Consider the following 12332-nt stretch of genomic DNA (forward strand, 5'->3'; position numbering starts at 1 on the left):
AGAAAATCCATGTGAAACAAGTTTTATTTTGTGTCTATTTAGCGAATGTTTCTTGATCTTGCTGGTGGTGGTTAAGGCTGAGCTTGGGTTCTTCCTTGAATGCCTGAAGCTGATAAAGTTGTCTTTAATTTCTTTTATTTGTTCTACCTACAGCACTCCTCTGCCCTGTCTCTACTTTTAGAGTGTTTCCTATAAGGCTTTGTAAAATTAACTTGAACACTGTTTGACATCCCCTTTAAAGTCTGACTTAGGCTCCGCTTTTTGGCTCTATTGCGTTTTCTTCAGGAAATTTAATTTCTTCAGTAGTGAAGACTGGAACTTTTGAGTGGTTTTTGGCTTTCTGGTACAAAACATCGACATAGATGCTAAGAATCTCAGCCCCTCTGTTACATGAGTAGAAGTGTTTTACAACTTCTTAGAATTAAAAACTAAATTTCTGAAATCAAACCCCATGAGCATTTTCTTAGCTTCTTCAGCTACGTTTTGGTTATCACCTAACAGCAATGACCAGTATGGTTATGTCCATGTTGAACCAGACAACACAATTCTTGCTTCTTTTGTCACCTTGTACACTCAAATTTCCAGTGTGGCTAGATTACAGTGTATGTACATATAACATGTACAGAGTTTATATGCTTCTGTTTCTTGAGCAGAAACCTGGACTGCTTTCTTCTCACGTTCCTCAGTGAAACTGGTATCGCCAAAGCTCTTAACCCTAAAGTGGTGAATTTATACCTTGTGCAGTGCCATTGGTTAGGTTGATGCTATGGAGCTAGCAGTACAGTTGCAATCTACTGCCAATCCAGACTGCAAAAAAATAAGTAATAAGTTGTTTTGTGGTGTTTTTTTTTTTCTCTTGTAACATACAAGGATCAAATAACAAGCTTACTGATACACTGCATGTGTCTGGATATATGACTTCCCACTCACCTTGCAAATAGTCACCAAAAATTATTTCAGGCTTTAGAACTGGCTTTCATGTGGGAATAGTATCAGTGTACCAAGAATTCTTTCTTGGAAAAACAAGGTGGTCTGGCATCATCCATTTTTCTTTACCAAATGCTTTTGCTGTAACCACTGTGACATTGCATAGGGCTTAATTCTCTTTAATCAAGTGTGCTGTCTTAAATGTAGCAGAAACGGCAGTTGTAGCTTGAAACAGTGCTTAAAATGTACCAGAGACACCCAGTTTGTAAACTGGATGAATTTATGGATGAGTGTTTGGATCTGTGACAGCTTCATATTTTAGCAGAAGAGTTTGGAGGAAGAGCAAAGACTTTGAGGCATGGCTCAACACCGTTTAAACTTTATCGTTTAGAAAATTGTATTGACTGGGAAGCTTAAGTGCTTACTGCCTTTAAGGACTTGGTTTGAATTTCCACTGTGCAAAAGGAGTCCCGAGGCAGTAGCTACTCTGGAAACCAATTTATGAAAAAGGCTCTGTATGGAGAATATTACATGCTCTTCATCTCTGCAAGCTGCCCTGCTCTTTTGATTAGTTGGTGCTTCTCTAGGAGGCATTTGTCTCATGCTTTTGTTCTGTCTTTTCTCTTTTACAACATGAAAGAAAATCCTGTGTTTCATGTGCTCCGCAGAGTTTCTTTCATCCTTCAAAGTGATGTTACTTTGCAATGAAATTCTGTCTATGAGCCTACTTCTGAGCTGTAAGGCTAAGTATTGTTTTTGTTGGGGGAGTTATAATATTTGGGTGTTTACTGCACATAATTGATTGATAACAGTAATGGAGTAAATAACTGAAGGATTTAGCTTATTTCCTTTTTTCATTCTTCTGTTTTTCACAGGTTCATTGCTAAACCATGTGCCTTAGGCCTTAAAGTCCAAGCCAACGGACCACAGAAAGCTCAACCTAATGCTATTCTGGAAAAAGTTTTCACAGCTATTACAAAGGTGGAGTATTTAATTGTAATATTAACCTTATAAAATGGGATACAGAACTATAAACCATAGCTGAATAAAACAAAGCTAACTGCTAAATGTAGTGATGCATTTTTACAGCTAAAAGCTGACCATGGAAATGTCAAGGTTGTTATTGTATGCCAGTTGGAACAGTTGTGCATCCCTTTGTGATGTTTCCTGTAAGCTTTTAAACAAAACAGAGTTGTTATACTGTGTAGGTGCCATATGGCCACCTACTTTGTTTTGCTGTTTATCTTTTAAAAACTAAAAAAAAAAAAAAAACCCAAAAAAAACATTCTGGGTTTTTCGATGGCTTTGTGTGGTTTTGGTTTTGAGTGGTTTTGGGGTGTTGTTTTTTGGGGTGTTTTTTTGTTGGTTTATTTTTTGTGGGTTTTTTTTTTTTGGGGTTTTTGGTTTGGTTTGGTTGTTTTTTTTTTGTTGTTGTTGTTTTTTTTCTCCCTTAAGTAAAAGAAAGAGAATTGTGAGTCAGTAAGATTTGCCTTACTGTTTTCCATGAAATTTCAAAGCTGTTCCTTCTAGGGAAGGTGCCTGAGCACAGGATGATGGTGGCTTGCTGGTGTCCTAGCTGTTTATGTTGTGATGAATGTCCTTTGAAATTTGGAGAGAGGGGGTGGTAGAAAAGTGGTGGGGAACCTGAAAAAATAATGTTTTGAAGCTTGCAAACCTTTTACCTTTTTGCACAGTACAAGTGTTTGTCTGCTGCTGCTATCTCTGTCTCTGCAACTCTCACTGTATGACATCTCAACTAAAACTCTGTCCATGCTTCTGCAGCATCCTGACCTTTTCCATAGCAGTGAACAGTGATGAGATGAGTGATCAGTAGGAACACTGAAAACCCCAGTGGTCAGTGGTCATTTTGTAGCAGGAAGGCCTGTGGAGGCCAGGAGGATGAAGTTCTTCAGGAACTTCCCAGTGCCACCTCGGCTTCAGGCTAAAGCTAAGCACACCATGGCAAAGGCATCAGCCTAAACTTCAGAGAGTATTAAAGTCTTAGGCAAAGTTGGGTTCAGTGTCAGGAACAGTGAAATATGCTGTGGATCTGTCTTGCTCATGTCTCCTACCCTATTCTGAGATCACTGTGGCACTTGTGGTTTATGTCCTGTTTTCAGGGAGGGAGTCACACATAACCTTGTTTCTAAAAGCTGCAGCACATGTGCTCTGGCCCAGACTCAGCTAAGGGAAGAACAAATGGGATTTATTTATTTATTTATTTAAATTTATTTTTCCTTGCAGAATCTGCTAGTCCAACACAGGGCCTGGGTGTGTGAAGTGAAAGTCTGAGAGTCATGTTAGGAGCCGGCACACAGTTCCCAGCACCCAGTGCATGGAGACAAGTGCAAAGCGCTCGCAAAGAACGTATCTGCTTTCCTGTGAGGTTTTGGTAGGGCTGTTTGGTAGGTGCTCTCAAGGAAACCATCTGATTTACCTAGCTGTCTTTTTTTGAGTCACGTGCAACAGGTCTCTCTAGTCAAACTCTGACTAGATTTTTCTAAAGTTACAGAGAATGGTTTTTCCTAACCTTCCATTGATAAAATAGTGGCTACTTTGGGTTGATAAGAAAACCATTTTTTTTTTTTTTTTTCTGAGATGGATGACAAATATTTTACCCTTCTGTCATCCTTTCCCTTCCATTTCCTTTCTTTCCTGTCTTTTCCTGGAAGCCGATAGATGAATCTTCAGCCTGACAAAAGCTTTGCTGTTTTACCTCTTGGAACATTCAAAAAAGTCTTTATAATGGCAGCTCTTGTATCTCATTCAATGTATGTAACTGGCTTGCAGAAATAAAGCTGAAACTCCAGAAAACGGATTGTCCAAAAGCTTCTTCTGTTTCCTTAAAAAAATAATGTGATCAGGAGAAAATAGATAAATAGTCCCCATGCAGTACTGTATGCGTAGAATTGCTGAGTGATTGGAAGTGTGGCCTGTACTGCTCCTCTCCATATACTGTTCAAACTATAGCCTTTTGCCTTACATCTGCACTGGTTTACAGCCACTCTAACAAAATGAGAGCTCCACATTTGCTGCTTTGGAGAATAATTGTGTGTAGCAAATTTTACAGGAAAAAAAAATCATTTCTCCCTGTTGTCAAGGTGATTTTCCTTTTGAATTTGCTACTTTGTTTAATGACCTCATATTTTTTAATGTGAACATGTACAAACATGGAATATATCTTCTTTCCATGTCTGTCAAATAATCTTCATTACTGCAACAATCTATAGGACAAAGATCCTGATGCAAGGGGATGCAGGCCATAGCATGTGTCCTGCGGCGGGGTAGGGTGATGTTTCAAAGCCCCACTGTCTGAGAAATTCATGGCATTCAATCACTACTTCTCATCATTTTCCTAGTTTCAAGCAAGATTTTGTGCCGTTGTCCTCCTTAAGTTTCTTAATAGTAATAACCTCCTGCAATATTATAGCATATGTCCTTCTAGATTAATAATAGTCACTGTAAGCTTATTTTGATGTGGATCTGTAAGCAGAAATTTCTGTGAAAGTAATTTTATTTCTTTGTATCCATGTGTCCAACAGGCAGCTTGTAAGACATCAAGGGGCAATTACAGTGGTTCACTTCAGTTGGGTAAAGACATAATGTTTATCCTTCTCTGTTCTGTAGCATCCAGATGAGAAGAGGCTGGAGGGCCTCTCCAAGCAGCTGGACTGGGATGTACGCAGCATTCAACGTTGGTTTCGACAAAGACGCAACCAGGAAAAGCCCAGCACTCTTACGAAGTTCTGTGAGAGCATGTAAGGATGCTCTTTCTCTTCTTGGGTCTTGTTGAGCTTGTGTCCTCATCAGTTTGCTCCTTTGTTCTTCATGGGTATTTTTGTAGATGGGTAGAAAATGATACAAACGGATAGAATCTAACTTCTTGAATGAGAAAAACAATCTCCTTTCTTCTGAAGGAGTCACATTGTACTTTTCATGTACTTTCAATGTTGAAAAGCTGTCAAAAATCAGGTGGTTGTGATTCTATACTGTCAGGATGCCAGCCTGATCTTTTAAGACAAATTGCTTGGTGCTAGGGTTGGAATCTATCTGCACAGCACCACCTTTAGGTATACAACCTGACAAAGATCTGAGATGGAGGAGCAAAGATAAAAGTCAATTCGGTTAGTAAACCCTATGTTTGTTTGTTCTCATCCTAGGCTTGTCCCCTTTACTAGCCCATTTTTTCGGGTGCACTGAACTCGGAGAAGCTAAATGCTCCTATGCTTTCTAGGAAGTTTCAGCTGCCAGTGTTTTCTTCTGAGGAATCTTTCCCAGCACCCAGCTGCTCTACAAGCTGGTTATCTACGTAAAGGTCATTTTTCTAATTAGACTCCATTGGTTTTAGTATTTAAGTTATGTTTTCATGCCAGCTGAGTATAGAATCACAGAATGGTTAGGGTTGGAAAGGACCATCTAATTCCAACCCCCCCGCCGTGGTCAGGGATGCCTAACACTAGACCATGTCACCCAAGGCTCTGTCCAGCCTGGCCTGTAATACTGCCAGGGAAGGAGCATTCACAAAATCTTGCTGAGGCCATAAGCAAGTATTGGCTTTATTCTAACCTGTTGGTCATGTAGTTGTGTTATTGCTGCTTTTAAAACTCTAGTTATGTTTTTTTTTTTTAGCAGGGAAAGAAGTGTTAGGTAGAAATGTCAGCAGAAATAGAGGAAAGCTACTTAAGTTGGAAGGCAAATCTTAGTTCATCTAGTTTTCCAAGTTTTGTGTTGTGGGGGTGTTGGTTGTGGTGGTGCTGTTTTTTTTTTATTCTTAACAATTCTTAAATTATTTTTTTAAGAAACTGCAAGTAAAGAAATCACTGTAACACTGCAGGCCAGCCAGAGAGAGAGGGGTGTGTGTGTGTGTGTGTGGAATATACAGTTTTATCATTCATGCAGATTTCCCAAATATATTTAATCTTTTTCCTTTTGTAGGTTTCCTGAGTATTTTCCTTAAAATTTATTTTCCTGTGGAGACATACAGGAAGCTTCATAATATGATCCTGAATAGCCTTTTCCTATAGCCAAACCACAGATGAAATATTATTCAAGCAGCAGCTGATACTTACTTTCACCAAAGGACTGAATAGGAGAGAAGTCAGAAGAGTTACTGTTAAGCATATTGTATCTCTAGCACAGAGAATTAGGCTTTTTTTATTATTATTTTAAAAGAAGAAAAATAAATTGTCTGAAGATGGTTGTCTTTTAATAAACAGAGGAACTTAGCTGTCAGAATACTTAAGTCTTTTCCTCAGTATTTACAGCTGAAGTCTACCTTAATATTTAATAAAGACAGGCAGGGAGATGGTGTGGCTAAACGTAGTCATCCTGTTGCCAGAAGCTGATGGTCTTAGAGTTACTAATTTTTTAGATCAGTGAAGAACAACCTGTTTTCTTCAAGGGTTGTAGCTGTTAATGTATTCACTTGTCTGCTTAACCTGTAGGAAACCTCGGGAAAAAATTAAAACTGTGATACTGTTAGAGCTAGCATATTTGAGTGGTGCATTTAGCTGATTCTATAACAGGTCAAAGACTTCACTCTTTTGTGTTAGTGCCAGCAGATTTGGGCTGACCTAGAGGTAGAATTAACTTAGACATACCATGAAATACAGGCTCAGACAGGAAAGTTATGGGTGCTGAACTTGCTCCTTTGTGGCATACGTTGTGGAAGGATGTGCAGATGAGAGATATGCATGCAGACTGGAAGGTAAGGTCAAGCTGTAATGAATGTCATTAACTTGCGCTGATAGAACTAAGTGCCGGCTTCATTTAGAAAGAGCAGCTGGGCATTACTGCAATATGTGTAATTAATAGTAATGATAATGCTTGTCCAAAAAGAAACAAAGTGGCATAAATAATAAGTGGATAGTTCAGGTTCTGTCTGCTTGTGGTTTGCAGAAGGTGTAGTGGGAATTGCCTCTCCATCTCTCTGCATATAAGGTGCTGTGAGAATGTGATGTTACTCAACCGAACACATGTGCATTGTCCCAAGAGTATTTCCAGTGGTGCTGTGTACTACTAGCTGTCCTGTCATGCACATTGGGTGGAGTTGTTGCCAGGTAGTCAGAATAGCACTGGGAAGCCAGGGAATACCCTTTCCCCCCCCTCGGTATGGGTGTTAAATGGTTGTGTAGTTAAGTCTATCTGTCAGGGCACTAAGTGTGTACTCACTTCAGTATTTTTAAGCAAAGAAATCCTTCTGTACGACGTCTGTAGCTTTTTCACAGCTATTAAGTTACTGTGGTGGCTTTTTGGATGAAGAGTCTATGTGTGGCAGCTTCTTTGGAGCTCTGGGAAACATGAAGCACACATTCCCATGACAGTCGTGGGAAGAGTAGCACTCTGAGTCTTCAGTAACTGGCGTGCCAGTGGAGAGTTTTGTAGCCCCAACAGAACAAAATGTGCCCTTACATAATAAGCAGGCACAGGGCAAGACAGTGATCCCCGCCTACACCTTCAACTGCTGAGCTGCTGCTGTCCTTCCAGAGAAGACTTCAGTTTTTCTGGCAACTTTATTGATTGGCTGTGATTTGGGAAGAAAAGTGACAGAACCCACAGCAAATGTGGAGCTGCTTAAAAAGAACTTCAACTCTTTTTTATATGGAGATGATTCAATGCTGCTAGAAAAAGTAAGCCTTGGGCCCAGAATGGCTTTTCCATGATGCAGAGAAGGCAGCTGTGCCAGAAGGGCAGTAGGCCATTTCTGACTGCCTTATCTGACTTGCCAAATAAGTAGTGTGGGTACTTTCTAAGGTAGAGGAGCTTCAATAGGAAAAAGGCTGAGAGTTTCCAATAGGACAAAGGCTGAGAGTGAAACTCAGTGATAAATATGCTTGCCTGAGACAAATGACACTTGAGATCCAGGCCCAAGCACACTAAACCAGTAACTTAATGGTCAGATTTTTCTTGTCCCTGATTTCTCACTTTCTCAACACCTTTCCTTCTTTTTCTTTTCAAGCAATGGCAATTCTGGACTTAAACATGAAATAATTCATTTGCTGCCAGCCTTTGTCAGATGTCCTGGGCATTAGCAGATGGTGGTATATGAAGGAAAAGGCAGTAATAAAGTCTCTTGTTTGTAGATTCTGGTTTGTCCACAGCATTGTAGTGAAGATAAATTACTTGTCAGGAGCCTTAACCAGCAACTATCCCAGAGAGTTTTGTGTGGCAGTCTGAAAGACAGCACCATTTGATTGTCGGAGCTCTGGAGACCAATAATGGTGAGACTTCAGTGGCATCACATACCTGCTTAAGAATTCAGATGTTATAATTATTAGTAACTATATGCAATAGATACTTTCATTGGGTGATGACTCATGATCCAGTATTAGTCAGAAAGACAATGATAAATGGGATGCTGAGGGTTATTTTACTAACAAATCAATGGGTTGTTTCTCAAGGATTTGGTGATTCTGACATGAAGCTTGGAGTTAGCAGAAGAGTGTTTGCAGTTGCTAGGAAAGGCATCCACCTAGCATAACCTCAGATTGTAATGCCCAGGCACTTACTTTATTATATTAGCTGCAGGGGAGAGCTTTTCTTTCTCTTGTGGGAATATAGGCAGTTTGCTCCTTCCTTCAATTTGAAAGATCCAAGATGCATAATGGTGGAAAAAAAAGTGGTGAACTGAGTGTGCAAATTAGCCCTTTTGTACTGCCATGCATTTCTGTTGCTTTTTATTCCTTTTTCTCTCATGGTACAGCCTAACATGAAGGAAAGACAAGCTTTCTCCTGAGCAAGAGTAGTAGTACTCTGCTCTCTATAGTGCATAAGAATGCACAAAAAGTGCACTATCTTGAGCCTTTTATGAAGCCTGTGTGGTTTCTGTGTTATTCATGGAGAGTGTGTGCAGTACTTTGCAATGCTAAAAGTTGTTTCTGGAGAGGACTATCAGTGTCTTTATAGGCAGGTGATATAAATTGGATCAAATGCTCTAACAACTATTCTGGAGAATAGTTCTAGCACGGGGGGGGGAAATGCATCTGACTACAAAAAAGTTCCCAAAAATGCCTTAAAGAAGAATGTTGCATCTTAATTTAGTGCAGGGGGAATCCCAAACATGGAATAAATCTAGTGGGGAAAGGGCTTCAAGGTATGCTGGAAGCAACTGAAAGGATGTAACTCTTGGAAGACCATGAATGGTGACTTTGCTGATGGCCAGATAGAGTACAGGTTCCAAGAATGTCTTTGTTAATGTCTGATGAGTCAGAAGACCAGTGCAGTGACTTTCAAACCACTTCAGTTTCTTCCCAGTTTTGGTGTATTGCAGTGTTGCTCATGCTACCATGTGTACCTGTTTTTCTCCCTTGTTGTCCAGAGCAAAGTGAAAGAACCCGTGGTGCCCTAAGTTGTTAGTCTAGGACTTTGGAATGTCATCAGGCTCATGACTGGTCTGTCCTACAGCTATGTACATTTAAGCAAGCAGATTATCAGAGATGTGGTTTCGAAGGAGTGGCTGGCAGAAACACGTGCCTGAGAGAGCTCCTTGAGTTTATGCAACAATCTGCATGTTGAAAACATGGAAATGTTCCAGATGAAGAGCCAAAGTTTTATTCCCGCCTCCCCCATTCTTCTGTAGAAGCAGCTTGGATACTAAAGTATCTGTAAGTGGGATGCCTTTTAGTTTTGATGTAGGGGGAAAAGAGCCTCTGTCTCATCTCCTAGCTAGAACATATTCTTTTTGCTAAGGAATTGAAACTGTTTCATTGTGTTTATGCATGATGGCTTTAGGGAGATTTTATCTATAGCTCTAGATATATATGGGCGTATGCACATGTGTGTGTATAGATAGAGACCGATGTATACAGATTCTACTTTTTTTGGTGGGTTGTTTTTTTTTTTTGCTTGCCATGCACATTTCTATGAAAATTTTAGGGGCAGTTTGCAACTTCTTGGCCATATTGTTTCTCTCAACTAGCAGAGTAATTCTCCTACAAAATTGCACTGGAAAAATAACTGTGCAATGGAAAGAAATCAAGACAGCTGCTTGGTTGTTGAATTTCTGAACTGTGGTAATACAAATCTTCACAAAGCACATAAAGAAATTCATCAGTCTGTGCTTTGTGTGTAGCAGTAAAGCACTAGAAAATAAATAGGCATCAAAAAGCTTCTAGCTCTGAATTTTTAATAGCCTCAGGCCTTCTTAAGTTAGCTTCTAAAATACTGCTGAATACAATAATCTTTGAGATGCAAGCAAAAATATGTGGTAAAATGGCATTGCAGGTCCATTTAATTCCTTAAAGCTACTTGCAATCAGCATTTCACAACCAGGAAAAAGAACAAGGGGATAGGTCTGTAAAGCTGTGCTACATGCTCTGGGCCAAGTGTGATAGTTACTGTTCAATGGCCATAGAATTACCAAATCTCTCCCATTTTCCCCTGCTGTTTCCTATGGGCAGGAATGGCTGTTTCTTCTCACGCTCTCACAGGTATGAGGCATAACCTCTCCTCTGCTGCTCTGATCTGTTCAGGAGATCGGAAGCCTTGGTAGCTCAATTACCTGCTTCATGAAAGGGAAACTGTACACCTAACTAGTATGCTGATAAAAAGTTAAAGGTTTTCCTTGCTATTATAATTCTGGAATGTTTTTAACCGGGCAGATGCTTAGGCATAGAGTACTGGATGCCTCTAAGTAATTGCCATGATTTCTTTCTTCTGGAACACTTTGTACTGAAACAATCAATAGGACTGATAGGTGAAAAAGGTGAGTCATTTGTATATTTTTCTTGCTGATCCTTAACAACTTTTCAGTATTTCAATTAGCTTTGTATGACCTTGAGTGAAATATTCATTGGTGCTTCACAGAAGCAATACTGGAGCTGCTTTATATTTGATTGTGGGGTCTGAAGAACACAATATTGTGTGGTATCATTGAGGAGTAGGGAGTGTACATTTGTGTAGGCCTCTCTGAGTCTGGATGTAGATTTTTATTTTAGTTTTTTTTCTTTTCCTTTCTCCTCACTGTGGCCTTAAAACAAAGGGAGTTGTGCAGGAAGAATAAGAGGAAGAGTATTCCTTCAAGGACAATAGCTAGCTTTACAGCCAAGAGACTGCTTTGGCTCTGGTTAGGCAATAAGGTAGTTTTCCCAAAGCTGCTAACTCAAAACACCACTGTGCTAAAACAGACCTGTAAAGGGAAAGCCAAGGAAGCTGCCTTTCCAGCTGTGATTGGCTGTGACTGACCCAGTTTCTCTGAGTGCCAGTGTCAAGCTGAGAAGTTGCCCAAGATAACTTCTTTTAACCAAGGGGAGCATCAAGTCGAGGCTAAACAGTGGGAACACAGATTTTTCTTTAATTCCACTCAGTGAAGTGTAGCACTTTGCAAAATGAATCTTAGGGCATCCTACTTTACTTTGAAGAAGTTTCGGTGTCACTGTTTGCTACTGCTGTCTGTGCACTTCAGGTGTGACAAGCTTATTTTATCAAAAGAAAAGAGGAACAACTCTTTATGTTGTAGCTCATGCTACATGACCTATCTTTGTAAAACAGTGTGCTCTGTTAAAATTAATTATCTGAGAAATTACTCTCACTTAGAATAAACCTTCATGGCTGGCAAGATTTTTTTTTTGTTGTTGGAACCAACAATTGTTTATTACACATGCACAGAGTCTCATCCACAGTTTTGATCCCCCACCCCCTGCCTCACCATGTGATGTGAAGTCCTTATTGGTTTTACTAGTTGCACTTGAAAGAGCAGTAAAAGTTGAATCTGACAGGCTTCATCAGAAGTAAGACCACTTCAGTGGTGTTTTCTGAAGGTCTTTATTGATTACTTTTATTTTTTTTTTCTTTACTGAATGTCATGTAACTAATTAATGTGTATCTTTCCACTAAAAGGAAAGGGAACCTTCATGTCAATGAATCCTAATAGCAGTATGTCCTAAAACTGCTGGTGAAAGTTAATTGGTGGTTCTTAAATAGCCATATATTCCTCGTAAAGCAAAAGGCATGTTCTTGTTTGGTTTTGTTTTTAACCACTAGAAGGGAGCCATAACCCTTTTCTGTGATTTCTAAGGTAAAACATCTAGAGAAAGAGCAGCTAATAACAAAATTGGATTCTTGGTATTATCAGACTTGAGAGGTTCTATTATTGTTTTCAGCATCCTATGTGTCTCTAAAATCAAAAGCTTGAAGATCTCTGCTCTCATTTACTTGAAACAAAATAATGTCTAAAAAAAGAAAGGTCAGCTTTGCCTTCGCAGTGGAACCAAACCTGGAAAATAAGGGTCACTGTCATGCTTTGGTTTGCCCCAGACAATCTCATCTGCTGTGGGCTGCACTTCATGAATACTGATTTGCTGCTGGACTCCCTTCTGTGGTGGTGTTGCTACTTCTTTCCAGAAGGGAATATAGGCCCTATTGAAAGGATATTTAATTGGAAAGATATTTCACTCCAGGGTTTCCTC

The 12332-nt window shown here is 39.7% G+C and overlaps 1 protein-coding gene across 7 annotated transcripts in view; it reads left to right on the forward strand.

Annotated features, from left to right (window-relative positions):
- CERS6 (ceramide synthase 6) overlaps positions 1 to 12332 on the forward strand; it is a 122654-nt gene that overhangs the window by 33305 nt on the left and 77017 nt on the right. For all 7 annotated transcript variants that reach the window (XM_061452647.1, XM_061452656.1, XM_061452679.1 and 4 more), the window contains 2 exons: positions 1803 to 1908; positions 4555 to 4685. In XM_061452647.1, the coding sequence (XP_061308631.1) occupies positions 1803 to 1908; positions 4555 to 4685 (237 nt within the window). The remainder of the gene's footprint in view (positions 1 to 1802; positions 1909 to 4554; positions 4686 to 12332) is intronic.

Source organism: Pezoporus flaviventris, unplaced genomic scaffold (genome assembly GCF_033815535.1).
Source record: "Pezoporus flaviventris isolate CSIRO_AGI_PZ_B2104156 unplaced genomic scaffold, CSIRO_AGI_Pfla_v1 ptg000001l, whole genome shotgun sequence".
Classification (NCBI taxonomy): domain Eukaryota; kingdom Metazoa; phylum Chordata; class Aves; order Psittaciformes; family Psittacidae; genus Pezoporus; species Pezoporus flaviventris.